The sequence below is a fragment of the Typopeltis vanoorti genome, chromosome 3, assembly GCF_054136105.1.
Source record: "Typopeltis vanoorti isolate ZY-2024b chromosome 3, IOZ_Tvanoo_1.0, whole genome shotgun sequence".
In the NCBI taxonomy this organism is placed as follows: Eukaryota; Metazoa; Arthropoda; class Arachnida; order Uropygi; family Thelyphonidae; genus Typopeltis; species Typopeltis vanoorti.
In genome coordinates, this window is record NC_143551.1 from 65,094,042 (window position 1) to 65,108,794 (window position 14,753).

Consider the following 14,753-nt stretch of genomic DNA (forward strand, 5'->3'; position numbering starts at 1 on the left):
CTCATTGTGCAGTGTACCTTGTTTAATTTTGAATTCATGATTGAAGATGCCTTTGATACTCAACATAAAATTTTAAGCATTTAAAACTTTAATGTAATTGTTCACTTGTATTTTATTTATGTATCAAATGTCAAATTGTTCTTGAAAAATCTTGTAGCTTCTGGAAATGCTATATATGTACAAATGCCAAATGTTAGTTCAGATTTCATTAGATATCATAAGTGCACATATACGCTTGAAAATATTTTACTTTCCATTTACTTGCTAGTTAATTTTTATATAAAAGTATCATTGAATTTTTATGCCAGTTGTCTCCTATCCTACTTCACTTTATTCATATGTGGTTGAAAACATTTAAGTAACTTAGAAAGCAGGACATGGCAACTTTTGCATACAGAAAGTGTCCATAGGAAACTCTGATATCTTTATTTTTAAAAAAAAAAAAAAAAAAAGTGCACCAACCAAATATTCACAGATAAGTATTTGGTTGGTGCACTGTTCAGATCATAAGAAAGGAATTATTCTAGGCATAGTATTTTATAATGCTCTGGAAATATTCAAGATGTGAACTGTTAGTACCTAATAAAACAATATCCTTTACTTAATTCCCTTCTTCATGGTCTGTTTACATTATGATTTATTTCAAGTATGAAAAATTGTTAACAGTGCTTTCTGCTTATTTACTTGATTTCCAAAATTGTTTTAGAAATGAACTAGTCCTATGTACAGTGCACTAAATTGAAGGACAATATATGTGATGTAATTCAGCATTAAACAGCATGTTTGAAATAGTACACATCTTACTGCAAAGATACTAAAACTGAAACCTTTTGTCTGGCAACATCCAAAATGATGGAGTGGATGAAACAATTTCTTTAACAGAATGGCTAGAAATGTCTTTTGTTATGTGTTCTTCTGTCATATTCAGTATAAGCAGTTAACTGTGTATAATTTTTACTCTTGTAAGGTGATGATGAATAGCATACTAGTATTTAATGAGATCTTTCTGTTTATTGCAAAAAAATATACAGCAAAACCCTGTTTTTACGTTCCTGCGATTTACGTCATTTTCTGTTGGTTCTGTCTTAAGACCTATTCTTACGATATATCGTTTTCCCACCATTAACAACTTGATGTGGACATTATTTCCCGTGATTTGCGTTTTTCTCTCAGGTGACAATGCTGATTTTCAAATCGATTTCTGCAGAAATCTACGCATTTCTGTTCCCAGGTGGTGTTGCTTTTGGCTGTAGTTTTGTTTCCACTGTCACAGTGACTTGCATGCTTGCAGCAGTAATGTAGTGATGAGCGATACCGTTATTTTTCAATCACAGTACGAATTATTTCTGCTACGTAATTTAGCATGTGAAAGTTGCTTTCAAGTTTCAAGATGGTGGATTATCCATGTTAGTAACAAGGAGAAAAAAAGACAGAAAATGTATTTCTGTAGAAGAAAAGATGGCAATTCTGCGATGTGTAGATTGGCATGCCGGAACACGTGAGCATTAAGCAAAAGATCTTGGGCTCTCCATGTCCTCTTTGAACACGATAGTAAAAAACAGGTCAAGTATGTCAAACAGGTCATTTTTTGACATCACTATGTCAAAAAAAACGAAAAGCAAAAACAGTCAACAATTTAAAAAAAAAAATCACTAGCGCCTTTTATTCTCTTATAGGGAATAGACGAGGCCTTTATACTCTATCTTTTGGAGACTGAGTGGGCAGTTCAATCTCCACTGGTAGCCAATCAGAGATAGCTGGCCCATGTCTATCACTAATTATAGCAGCCACCGATGAAAAGGCTGGCAAATAAGTGCTGCCATCTCTTGGTACCTAACCCTAACAAGATATGTCACTGTCTGAAATAATGTGGGTACTACGGTCAATTTTCTTGAGTTTATGGGATGAAAAACCAGTTTCCGGGAGGAAAAACCCGCTTGCCCATGCCACAGATCGACTAAATCGGGAAACAGTCGAAGAAAGGCTTAGAAAAAGTTCCTCCAGTCGGCAACTAGACTTGAACTTAAGTCTGACTTCGAGCGACCAAGTGCAGAGGACGCAAGCGCCACTTCCACTGAGCTACACAGGCCTGATCAACAATTAAAGATTTTTTAAATAGATAAATGTAAGTAATTGTAAATTCATTTATTTTCATTTATTAAATTTTGTAATCTAGTATGTCAGTAAATCATCTTTTAGCCTTTTTTTAATGTTTTTTTACATTTCCTGCTATTTACACTTTTTTCCATCAGTCCCCTGAAAAGTTAAAAAAGGGGTTTTACTGTGTGTGTGTGTGTGTGTATATATATATATATATATTGAGAGAGGTGAAGTTTTCCCATTTACCAAGAATTGTTGTCATTTTAAAATAAATTGTAAACTCTACTATTAATTTGAAATATAATTTGATAATAGATAACTTGAATAGATTGAGACAAAGATTTAATAAATGCACTTATTGTAGAATTAAATTAGTGCAGTAAATGAAAATAGAATGTCAAATTGTGACCCCTTGCCTTTTCAATCTTAATTTTATCTATATAGATAACAGTTGTTTCCCTTTTTATTTATTTAATTTCATTTCTTTAAACAGAGCACAAAAAACTTTTAGACCAGGCAAAGTTGGAACTCAAGAAAAGTAAAAGAAAAGATTACTATAAAATACTTGGAGTAAGTAAGACTGCTACAGATGATGAAATCAAAAAAGCATACCGTAAGAGAGCCCTTTTACATCATCCAGGTAATTAATTTTCAATGGTATTTTTATGTGATTGGAAGTATTTTAATTATTTCAATTCCCCCCACCCCTATACACACCCTTGGAGACCATTCGCATCTCAATTGGGAAATGGAATCCTTATGCCTTTAACCTTTGAGGTTGATAACAATTACATTATTCAATATTTTGTCTCTTTTCAACTATTATGTTTACATTCCATTATAAACATAATGATACTTAACATTTATTAATGATACTGAAAAATTACCATTAGCAATGACTTGCTTTAAAAATTTACAGGTTTACTGTCATTCAACAATGTATTTTGTTCTCATCAAATCTAATGAAAATTTATTTAGTGGAAGGCTTAAAATTAGTGCAGAGTTTAAAATTGTCAAAATAAGATGTAAAACATGGATATTAAATTGTCTGACTAGTGCTGAAGATAAATTGCCTGCCTAGTTGACTGAAAGGGTTAGTGTATCCACTCTCTAGCTGACAGGCTGTGGTTTAAATCCTGCTATAAGTATGGATATTTGTAATTATCTTTAGGTGGGAGATGAATTTCATTGCCTAGTGTGAGATCACCATCCCACTTAATGGAGGCCTGAAGTGGCCTGAAAAAGTTCCATGTTTAGTCTCTAGAGCAGAGTTTCTGGACTATGTAAAAATAAATAAGAAAAACAAATACAGGGTGTCTCAAAAAAATGTATACACACTTTGAATGATCATAAAGTTGGTATTTATTATAATACAGTCAACTTTCACATTGTAAAGTGCACTACATAAATGTACTTTTCATCCCTCAAAGTCTGTATTCAAACTGATGAGCGTCCTGGTCCAGGCACCACTGATAACGTGCAGCAATGGAATCGAAACACTGAGAATGTTATATTCAGGCAATGACAATCAAGGAAAAGAAGAAGCAGCCATAGTATTCAACACTAAATTTGAGGCTAATCTTCTTGAATCGCAGGCAGTCTTGAGTAGAGTGAATGGGGAACTGGACAATGACTTATTTGTGCCTATGGTCCCACAGAAGGTTCCACTAAGGTAGAAGTGGAGGAATTTTTTGAGGCTCTAGAGAAAGCTACTGACACAATGAAAAAGGAAAAGTTGGTCCTTGTTGGAGATCTAAATAGCAGAATAGGAAGTGATTGTCAGACATACAACAATATTTTGGGAAAATTTGGAGAAAAAAGCAAAGCTAATAATAATGACAAATACCTGTTGGATTTCTGCTCAGGACATGGACTGGTTATTACTAACACCATGTTCCAACATAAAAATGTGCACAAATTCACATGGAGAGAAGAGGCAAGGAATAAGAAAAGTCTCATCGACTACGTTATTGTTGATAGTGATGCTTTCTCCCTGGTGTAGGACACCAGAGTGTACAGAGGATTTGAAATTGGAAGTGATCACTATTTAGTCTTGAGCAGGATAAAATTGAATTTCATATTGAAAAGAATGACATGTAAGAAAGTTTTAAAGTGAATAAAAGTTGAGCAGCTCTCAGATGTGAACTGTAGACTAAAATACACAAAGATTATTGAAGAAAAAATGAGAGTTTGAGAACAAGAACCAAACCGTGGAGATTCAGTGGCAAACATTGAAGAAAACCCTGATTGATTCAGCCAAAGAGGCATGCGGAGAGGTTGTCTGCAAGGAAAGAAAATTCAGAACTCCATGGTGAACACAGGAAGTTAAAGAGGCAGTGAAGGGAAAGAAGAAAGCATATCAAAAGTTCTTGGCAAATAAGTCAGCTTGTGCTCTTAGAGAATACAGAGACAAATGTAAGAAAGCTAAACACTGTGTAAAACTAGCTAAACACAAGTCATGGGAAGACTGGCAACAACATAGAAAATAAATATCAAGAAGGTGGTAAGATATTCTGGAGGTTGTTGAAGAAGCTTAGAAATGGAGGAAAGAGTGTTGTAAAAGGAGTTAGAGATGATAAAGGTGACATGAAAATGGGAGAAAAAGATATCCTTGAAGCATGGAGCAATTACTTCGAAAAATTGCTGAATGAAACAAGCAGTGATAGCACAGTGGTAAAAAACGCTGACCAGGCATGCAGTCTGGAATACATATCCATACTTGAAATAGAAAAAGCCATCAAAGGTTTGAAAAGTGGAAAGGCAGCAGGAGTAGATGATATTCGACCAGAAATGCTGAAGTATGATGGTATAAAAGTCTTACAGTGACTGCACTGCATAGTTCAGAAAGCCTGGACAGAAGGACGAATTCCAGAAGATTGGAGTAGAGCTTTCATAGTACCCATATATAAAAAGGGAAATAAAACTGAATGTGAGAATTACAGAGGTATTTCATTACTGAGTGTTCCAGGCAAGATTTATGCTAGTATACTTGAGAAATGGTTGAGAAGAATTGTGGAAGAAAAGCTTGGTGAAGAACAAGCTGGATTCAGGCCAAATAGAGGCTGTCAGGATCAGATCTTCACTTTACAACAAATAGTTGAGAATGCATAGGAATATAATAAAGATCTGTATTTACGTTTTTTCAATCTGGACATGACAAGGTGCCAAGAGAGAAGCTATTCAATTCCCTACAGTTATATCGTGTCAGTGGGGCATTATATCAAGCAATACTTAGTCTTTATTTGGGTTGTAAGTCAGCAGTTAGAATTGAAGGAAGTACAGGAAGATGGTTTAATGTTAAATCTGGTGTGAGACAAGGATGTACATTATCCCCTCTGTTATTCATTATCTATATGGATCACATTATGAGGAAAAGTGGTATTAAACATGATATCAAAATTGGAAATGTTAATCTCAGCTCTTTGCTTTATGTGGATGATGTTATACTTCTAAATAAATCTGCTACAAGTTTGCAAGATTCCCTGACTAAATTGAATAACTGTTGTAATAGATATGGTATGAAGGGCAGCAATAAAAAGACGAAAACAATGAAAATAGGCAGAATCATTGAAAATGTCAACTGCGTTTTGAACGGAGAACCTGTGGAACAAGTAAAACATTTCAGTTACTTAGGCACGATTTTTAGTGAAGATGGTAAATTAAATCAGGAAATAGACAACAGAATCAACAAAGCTGGTATGGTTGGACATCAGTTGAATAAATTCATATGGAATAAGAGAGAAATTAGTCGGAACACTAAATTACCTGTATACAAGACAGTGCTCAAACTGATTTTAACTTATTGATCTGGCAGCTTGGTCAGAAGTAAAACACTTGACCAAAGACTAGCGGCCGCAGATATGAGAGTAAGATGAGGATATTAGGAAAGAACTTGACATTGTCAGTATCCAGGAATGTATTAGCAGAGCTAATCTCAGGGTGGTATGGTCACTTAAATAGAATGGACGAGGAAAGATTAGCAAAACAAGTGTTCTCTGCAAGGTGGGTAGGAAAACGACCCAGAGGAAGACCAAGATATGTGTGGATTGATACTGTACAAAGTGCCTTGGACAATACAAACAGTCATCATCATCAAATTCCTGCCATGTACCCTCAAGGGATGTACAGGATATGATAGTACCACATGAAAAATTTACATCATTACTATCTCCAATTTTCCTCCAAATTGGTCTGTTACTTGTCAATACTCCAACATTACCAGATCTTATATTTCTATCGTCTAAGGCACTTTGTACCATATCAATCCTGCTGTATCTTGGTCTTCCTTTGGGTCTTTTTCCTGCCAACTTGGCAAGAACACTTGTTTTGCTAATCTTTCCTCGCCCATTCTGTTAAAGTGACCATACCACCTGAGATTAGCTCCCCTAACGCATTCCTGGATGCCGACAATGTCAAATTCTTTCCTAACATTCTCGATTTTAATATGATATTGCCATTGATGCCATCTGTTCACGCCTGTAATCTTTATCAGGACTCTCATATCTGCGGTCGCTAGTCTTTGGTGAAGTGTTTTACTTCTGACCCAGCTCTCAGATCCATAAGTTAAAACTGGTTTGAACACTGTCTTGTATACAGCTAATTTAGTGTTCCGACTAATTTCTCTCTTATTCCATATGAATTTATTCAATTGACTTCCTACCATACCAGCTTTGTTGATTCTGTTGTCTATTTCTATATTTAATTGACCATCTTCAGTAAAAATCGTGCCTAAATAGCTGAAATGTTTTACTTGTTCCACAGGTTCTCCATTCACAACACAGTTGACATTTTCAATGATTTTGCCTATTTTCATTGTCTTTTTATTGATGATCTTCATACCATATCTATTACAACAACTATTCAATTTAGTCAGAGAATCTTGCAGACTTGTAGCGGATTTATTTAGGAGTATAACATCATCCACATACAGCAAAGAGCTGACATTAACATCTCCAATTTTGATATCATGTTTAATACCACTTTCCTTCATAATGTGATCCATATAGATAATGAATAACAGAGGGGATAATGTACATCCTTGTCTCACACCAGATTTAACGTTAAACCATCTTCCTGTACTTCCTTCAATTCTAACTGCTGACTTAAAATTCAAATAAACACTTAAGTATTGCTTGAGCGTATTGAATAGCTTCTCTTTTGGCACCTTGTCATATGCTTTTTCCAAATCGACAACACTTAAATACAGATCTTTGTTATATTCCCATGATTTCTCCACTATTTGACCTGAATCTAGCTTGTTCTTCACCAAGCTTTTCTTCCACAATTCTTCTCAACCGTTTCTCAAGTATACTTGCATATATCTTACCAGGAACACTCAGTAGGGATGTACCTCTGTAATTCTCACATTCAGTTTTATTTCCCTTTTTATATATGGGTACTATGAGAGCTCTACTCCAATCATCTGGAATTCGTCTCTCTGTCCAAGCATTCTGAACTATGCAGTGCAGCCCCTATAAGACTTTTATACCACCATACTTCAGAATTTCTGGTCGAATATCATTTACTCCTGCTGCCTTTCCACGTTTCAAACCTTTGATGGCTTTTGTTACTTCTAGTATGGATATGTATTCCTGACTGCATGCCTGGTCAGCATTTTTTATCACTGTGCTGTCATCACCGCTTGTGTCATTTAGCAGTTTTTCAAAGTAATTACTCCATACTTCAAGGATATCTTTTTCTCCGTTTTCATTTCACCTTTATCATCTCTAACTCCTTTTACAACACTCTTTCCTCCATTCCTAAGCTTCTTCAACAACTTCCAGAATATTTTGCCACCTTCTTGATATTTATTTTCTATGTTCTTGCCAAAGTACTCCCATCACTTTTGTTTAGCTAGTTTTACACACTGTTTAGCTTTCTTACATTTGTCTCTGTATTCTCTAAGAGCACAAGCTGACTTATTTGCCAGGAACTTTTGATATGCTATTTTCTTTTCCTTCACTGCCTCTTTAACTTCCTGTGTCCACCATGGAGTTCCAATATTTCTATCCTTGCAGAGAACTTCACCACATGCCTCTCTAGCTGAATCAATCAAGGTTTTCTTCAAGGTTTGGTTCCTGTTCTCAACCTCTTTCATTTTTCCTTCAATAATCTCTCTTCTTCTTCTTCTTCTTCTGCAGCTTCTCCCAATTATGTGGGGTCTCTGTTAATGATGAGTCTCTTCCACACCTTCCTGTCTTGGGCTATCACCACATACAAGTTCTTCATCCTCAAGTCCTCTTCTACCAGCTCGCTCAATCTCTTCTTTGGCTGCCTATGCTTCCGCCTTCCTTGCACATCCATCTGCTTGACCCTTCTTTCCACATATTTGTCCTCCCTCCTCATCACATAGCCAAACCATCTCAACTTTGCCTCCTGTATTTTCGCTCCTAAGTTCGTAACTTTCACTGTTCCCCTGACGTAGTCATTTCTCAGACGATCCTTTCTGGTCACACCGCACATTCACCTAAGCATTCTCATATCTGCTACTTCCATCCTGCTGATGTTATTTTTCCTGAGGCTCACAGTTTCTATAGCATATGTCATAGCTGGCCTCACTACTGTCCTATAGATTTTGCCTTTCAGATTGATCAGCACCCTCTTATCGCATAACACTCCAGCCATCTCCCTCCAGTTCCTCCAACCCGCTTGTATCCTCCTTCTTACTTCCTTCTCAGCTCCTCCATCTTCTTCCACTGTTGAACCTAAGTATCTAAAGTCTCTCACCTTCCCGGTGACATTTCCTTCCAGCTCCAGATCTGTCTCCTGTCTGCCGCCCACTGTGCAACACATACACCCTGTCTTTCTTCTGCTCAGTCTCATACCTGTCTCTTCCAGTACTTTTTTCCATCTTTCCAGTTTAGTTCTCGTTTCTTCTCTTGAATCTGCAACATTGTCCAAGGCGCATCTTCTCTCACCACCTCCATCACAATATTAAACAGAAATGGACTTGATGCTGAGCCTCGATGCAAGCCAACTGTTACTTGAAAATTTTCTGTCTGTTCCAGACAGGTCCGAACACTTGTCTTCACATTTCTGTACATTTCCTGCACCAACCTGACATTTCTCTGGACCCTTCTTCTCCCTCAGACACCTCCAGACTTCTTGCCTTCGCACTCTGTCGTATGCTTTCTCCAGATCAATAAATGCCAGTGTAGCTCCCTTTGTTTCTCTCGATACTTTTCCATCATCTGCCGTAACCCAAAGATAACATTTTTCCTTCAATAATCTTTGTGTATTTTAGTCTACAGTTCACATCTGATAGCTGCTCAACTTTTATTCGCTTTAAAACTTTCTTACATGTCATTCTTTTCAATATGAAATTCAATTTTATCCTGCTCAAGACTAAATAGTGATCACTTCCAATTTCAAATCCTCTGTACACTCTGGTGTCCTACACCAGGGAGAAAACATCACTATCAACAATAACATAGTCAATGAGACTTTTCTTATTCCTTGCCCCTTCTCTCCATGTGAATTTGTGCACATTTTTATGTTGGAACATGGTGTTAGTAATAACCAGTCCATGTCCTGAGCAGAAATCCAACAGGTATTTGCCATTATTATTAGCTTTGCTCTTTTCTCCAAATTTTCCCAAAATATTTTTGTATGTCTGACAATCACTTCCTACTCTGCTATTTAGATCCCCAACAAGGACCAACTTTTCCTTTTTCATTGTGTCAGTAGCTTTCGCTAGAGCCTCAAAAAATTCCTCCACTTCTACCTTAGTAGAGCCTTCTGTGGGACCATAGGCACAAATAAGTCATTGTCCAGTTCCTCATTCTGATATTTGCCCAAATCACTCTACTTGTCACTGCCTGCCATTCAAGAAGATGTGCTTCGTATTTTGTGTTGAATACTATGGCTACTCCTTCTTTTCCTTGATTGTCATTGCCTGAATATAACATTTTGTATTTATTGCTCAGAAAGAACTCATCAGTTTTGTCTTTTTTTTTTTTTGTTTCAGTCACCCCTATTATGTCGATCAGGTACTTATCTAATTCCTCAGCTAGCTCCATTTCTTTGCCATTCAGGCTTCTTATGTTGATAGTACCGATCTTTGACTCTGGTGATGTTGAGTTGGGGTTTGTTTTCAGATTTGTTCCAGTAGCTGACTTTTCGCTGTTCGCCCTGGTTCCCTGGCGAACAGCGAAAACAACGGGGACCTTGTTTAACCGGGCGATTCCCCAGCCAGCATGAAATTTTGTCATGTTGTACCATCATTTTGTATTTTGGTTTAACCAATAGGAATACAATTTGGTTGGCTAAATTCCAAATTGTCAGCCCATCTTCGTTTGTTCAGTATCCAGGTAGATACCCAACAATGTGCACCCCGAGAAGGTGAGGATTGGACATTAGGTCAGAAGCCCTGGTCGGTTCTCTGCATTCCTTTAAAGGCTATGTGGAAGTCTCCTCTCAGTTTTACAGCTTTGACCCTTACAATACAAATATAAGATCTTATAATGTTGGAGTCTTGGCAAGTAACAGACTGATTTGGAGGAAAATTGTAGATAGGAAGTTAGCAATGATATAAATTTTTCATGTAGTACTATCATTTCCTGTACGCTCCTTGAGGGTACATGGCAGGAATTTGATGATGAGAATCATTTCGTCTTGTAGCTTGTCACATTGTCTTTCGATTGCTGATTTCAAGTCGTCGACTGTTGCCAGTTTTGAAGTGTAAATTTACGTGATGTCCTCCATAAGATGCGAATTCTCAGGTGCCCAGTAAGTGCAATTGTGCTGGTTAATTAACCCATTTAATTTAAACGTGGCCTCATCACTCCACACAATTCGTCTTGGAAAATTGTGCGTTCTCTTCACATTTTTCCAAGTACCACTCACAAAACTGCATTCTCCTATCCGGATCATCTTCGTTGAGAGCGTGTACTCTTCTTGGAATGTAACTTTTCCAATGACTGCTCTTCAACATGTGATGGACACTTGATTTTGATACTCCTATTGCATACGACACGTCGCACAGATTTTCTTGAACTTTGACGATACGTTTCAATCAACCTTTCTTTTGTTGGAGGCCTCGTAGTTGTTCGTGGTCTTCCTGAACGTTGCTTATGGACATTTTGAACAGTTCCATTTTCTTCAAATTTATATCTAATTCGAGTGATAGTAAGTCTCGTAGGTGGATCTCATTGACATTCTCTTCTAAACTGTCTTTACAATTCCACTACGTTTTCATACTTCCAGTAGCATTTTTAGGATAAATTTTCTTTCCTTAAAGCTTAGTCTGGTTTCAGCCATTATTTAAAATCCGTTAAACCTGCAAAATTGAAATTCTCTTCTAAACTATCTTTGCACTTCCACTACGTTTTCATACTTCCAGTAGCATTTTAGGATAAATTTTCTTTCCTTAAAGCTTAGTCTGGTTTCAACCATTATTTAAAATCCGTTAAACCAGCAAAATAATGAAAATTAAGTGAGTTATCAGCTGTTGAAGTGTATATACATTTTTTTGAGACACCCTGTATATAAATTTAATAAAATATGGGAAGAAATCCTTAGCCCATCTACAGTATAAATGTACAGTAAGTTTACAAAATACTTTGAGTTGAAGCCACATTAAAAAATAAAACTCCATGTAAACTTAGCACAAGTCATGGGAGAAAAAAAAAGAAAATTGAAGGTTAATAGCGTGTGCTCTAATTGACTCTTGCATGATTATGTTCTAATGAATGAAATCATTAGATCTTTATCATTCAGTAATTATTAGAGCTAAATCATGTAGCATTATTATATCCTCCACGTCACTGAAGATATATCAGGAATTGATGAGCATTTCTTTTTTTGAAGTGACAATGAGATGAAGAAAATAAAATGGGAAGTATCTTCTAGTGGTGGTCATCATCCAATTCCTGATGTGTATTACCCTTAGTGGGTATACAGGATATTCCTATATCTCTAATTCGAGTGATAGTAAGTCTCGTAGGTGGATCTCGTTGAAATTCTCTTCTAAACTGTCTTTGCACTTCCACTATGTTTGATCATATTTTTCCTATCACCAATTTTCCTCCAAATTAATCTGTTATCTCTCAAGACATCAATATTATCATTTTACATTTCATTCTTCTGAGGCAACTTCTTACTGTATCACTTCACCTAGATTATCATCTTCCTCTAGGTCTTTTCCTTCCATTTTGTCACAAAACACCTGTTTTTGCTATTTTTGTTTATAATACATACACACATATTCACAAGAATATAGTTTTTTATTACTGCAAATATTTCAACCAGAAACTAACTGGTCATCATCAGTGCCTCAGCATACTCAAAAAATGAAGTCACAACAAAGAATGTTAACCCTATTTACAGAGCTAAGCCACATGTCAGATGGCTCCTAGTGGGTGGTTACAGTGTACTAAGATTATAATTAAGGGCCAGATTTAAAATTAAGTTATTTGAAATAAAATAAAATTAAATTTAAAAAAAATTTAATAATAATAATTGAAATGGGTGGGAGGGCATTGTTGCTTGCCCTTTATGTGGATGAGACTCTTCCAAATCTTGGCAATAGAGAAACAATCATTCTGATTTAAATTTGCTGTGTAAAAATGCTTCAGCACTCTTTAAATAACTGCTCAAATCAAATCAAATAATTGCTTGGATGTAAAAGGCAAGTATTGGTCAGTGTCCACTCCATGCTGAGCAGGACCACGTTTTTAAGGTTTATTGTTAATATAAGATTGGTGTTCTTGTAATTATTTTTCAACAGAACGCCCTCTTTGTTCATGGTATAAGAGCAGAGGCATTCCCATTGAACTTGGTAAACACCACAGGGTGTGGTTTGTTTATCTTTTGTAAATGGCAACCAAGAGGAGATTTTGTTGGTAGGGAAAAAAGTAGGAACTAAATTATATTTTTTCAGGATTTTAGCAATCATCTCAGATGCCTGCAATGTGTGGGATAGGGACTCACCATACATGTTCAGAGTTTTTTTGCTATGGGCTTGTAAGAGTCCAAGATGCATTTTGAACTTCCTTGAGGTGAAACCATTCTGTAGTAAGATGCATTGGATGGTATTTAATTCTTGTTGAAGAGCTTGGGAATTTGAGAAGATCAAAAAATAAATATAAAAAAAAAATTTTTATAAATTTGATAAATTATTTTATTATCCTTCAATTCTATGCTGGTATTATTTAGACAATTTAGGAGTATTTGCTGGTTTACTTTATCAAATGCTTTCTCTAAATCAAGGAAGCAAATGTAAGTGCTTTTACTAAGATCTATTCTTCTCTCTATTATTGTTCTTAAACAGTATATTGCCTCTCTTGTTCCTTCATTCTTTCTGAATCCAAATTGGTCTTCATCCAGTAGACAATCTATTTTTGAATAATTTTTAGTAGAATTTTGCTAACATGTGGGATTAAAGCTATTGTTCTGAACTGGCTGCATTTATTAGCATTATTCTTTTTTGGTATTGGTATTATAGTTGATTTCATGAACTCTGGTATTTCTCCTCTATCATAGATTTAGGCTATTGATAGAGTAAGATTTTTTTCTCATCACCTAGATTTTGTAGTAGTTCTATAGGAATATTGTCTACGCCTGGACTTTTTCCCTTACTCATTTCAGATTGTGCTTTATCAAATTATTCTCACATTATTGGGGGTCCTAGATTATCTTCATTTTGATTTTCTATGCTAATATCGACATCTAGATCATCGCCATTATAGAGATTTTCAAAATAATTCTTCCATTAATACATCCTCAGATTCTATGAGTAATTTTCCATTTTCGTCTTTGATGGCATTGTTTTTGCTATTCTTATTAAATTTGAAAATCAATTTGTTAATTTCTTTATAGGCTCTCACTATGTTTTCTTTTTTAAATAATTCATCTATGTTATTACACTGTTCTTCCAGATATTCTTTTTTAGCTTGTCTACATGTTCTTGTAATTTGATTTTTAAGATATTTGTATTTGGCCACATCATCTTCTTTAACAGCATTTTTATATTTTCTTCTTTCATCCATAAGGCAAAATATTTCATCTGTTATTCAATGTTTTCTTTTTTTCTTTTTCTGTATTTTTCAATAATTGATTTTGATGCATTTGTAATAGTCTTTAATCATATTCCATTGGTTTTCAATATTACTTCAACTATTTACGTTTTCTGGAATGTTGTGATCAATTGCTTCTTGGTACCTTTTCTTTACTTTACTCTTTAATTTTTCAAGGTTCCATCTTATTGGTTTGTCTCTTTGGATTTGTTTCCTATGTTTCAGTTCTGTTTTCATTAAAACAAGGTTATGGTCACTACTGATGTTGGCACCTGGATAGCTTTTGCAATTTTTTATTTGGTTCTGTATCTTTTCTTAACCAGTATATAATCTATTTGAATCCCCAGATGCCTTCTGGGGGGAGGTATCTTCTTTTTGGAACTTGAAATAGTGTATTTGCTATGACTTACTGTTTTTGTGTATAAAATTCTATTAATTGCTTTCTTCTTTCATTCCTATGTCCAAGACCAAATCTTCCTGAAACATTATTATTGTATTGTCTCTGTCTTTAAAGCTGCTCCAGATTTCTTCATCACTATATTGTGATGTTGGCATGTAGACTATTATAATATTGAGGTTTACTGGTTCATTTTGAATATTTAGTAGCCATGATTCTGTCACTGTGGTTAATTATTGTAG

The 14,753-nt window shown here is 35.5% G+C and overlaps 1 protein-coding gene across 2 annotated transcripts in view; it reads left to right on the forward strand.

The window, feature by feature from the left end:
* Positions 1 to 14,753, forward strand: part of LOC150108218 (dnaJ homolog subfamily C member 7-like) — a 170,303-nt gene that overhangs the window by 135,440 nt on the left and 20,110 nt on the right. For both annotated transcript variants that reach the window (XM_090390657.1, XM_090390656.1), the window contains exon 11: positions 2,594 to 2,740. In XM_090390657.1, coding sequence (XP_090246783.1) covers positions 2,594 to 2,740 — 147 coding nt within the window. The remainder of the gene's footprint in view (positions 1 to 2,593; positions 2,741 to 14,753) is intronic.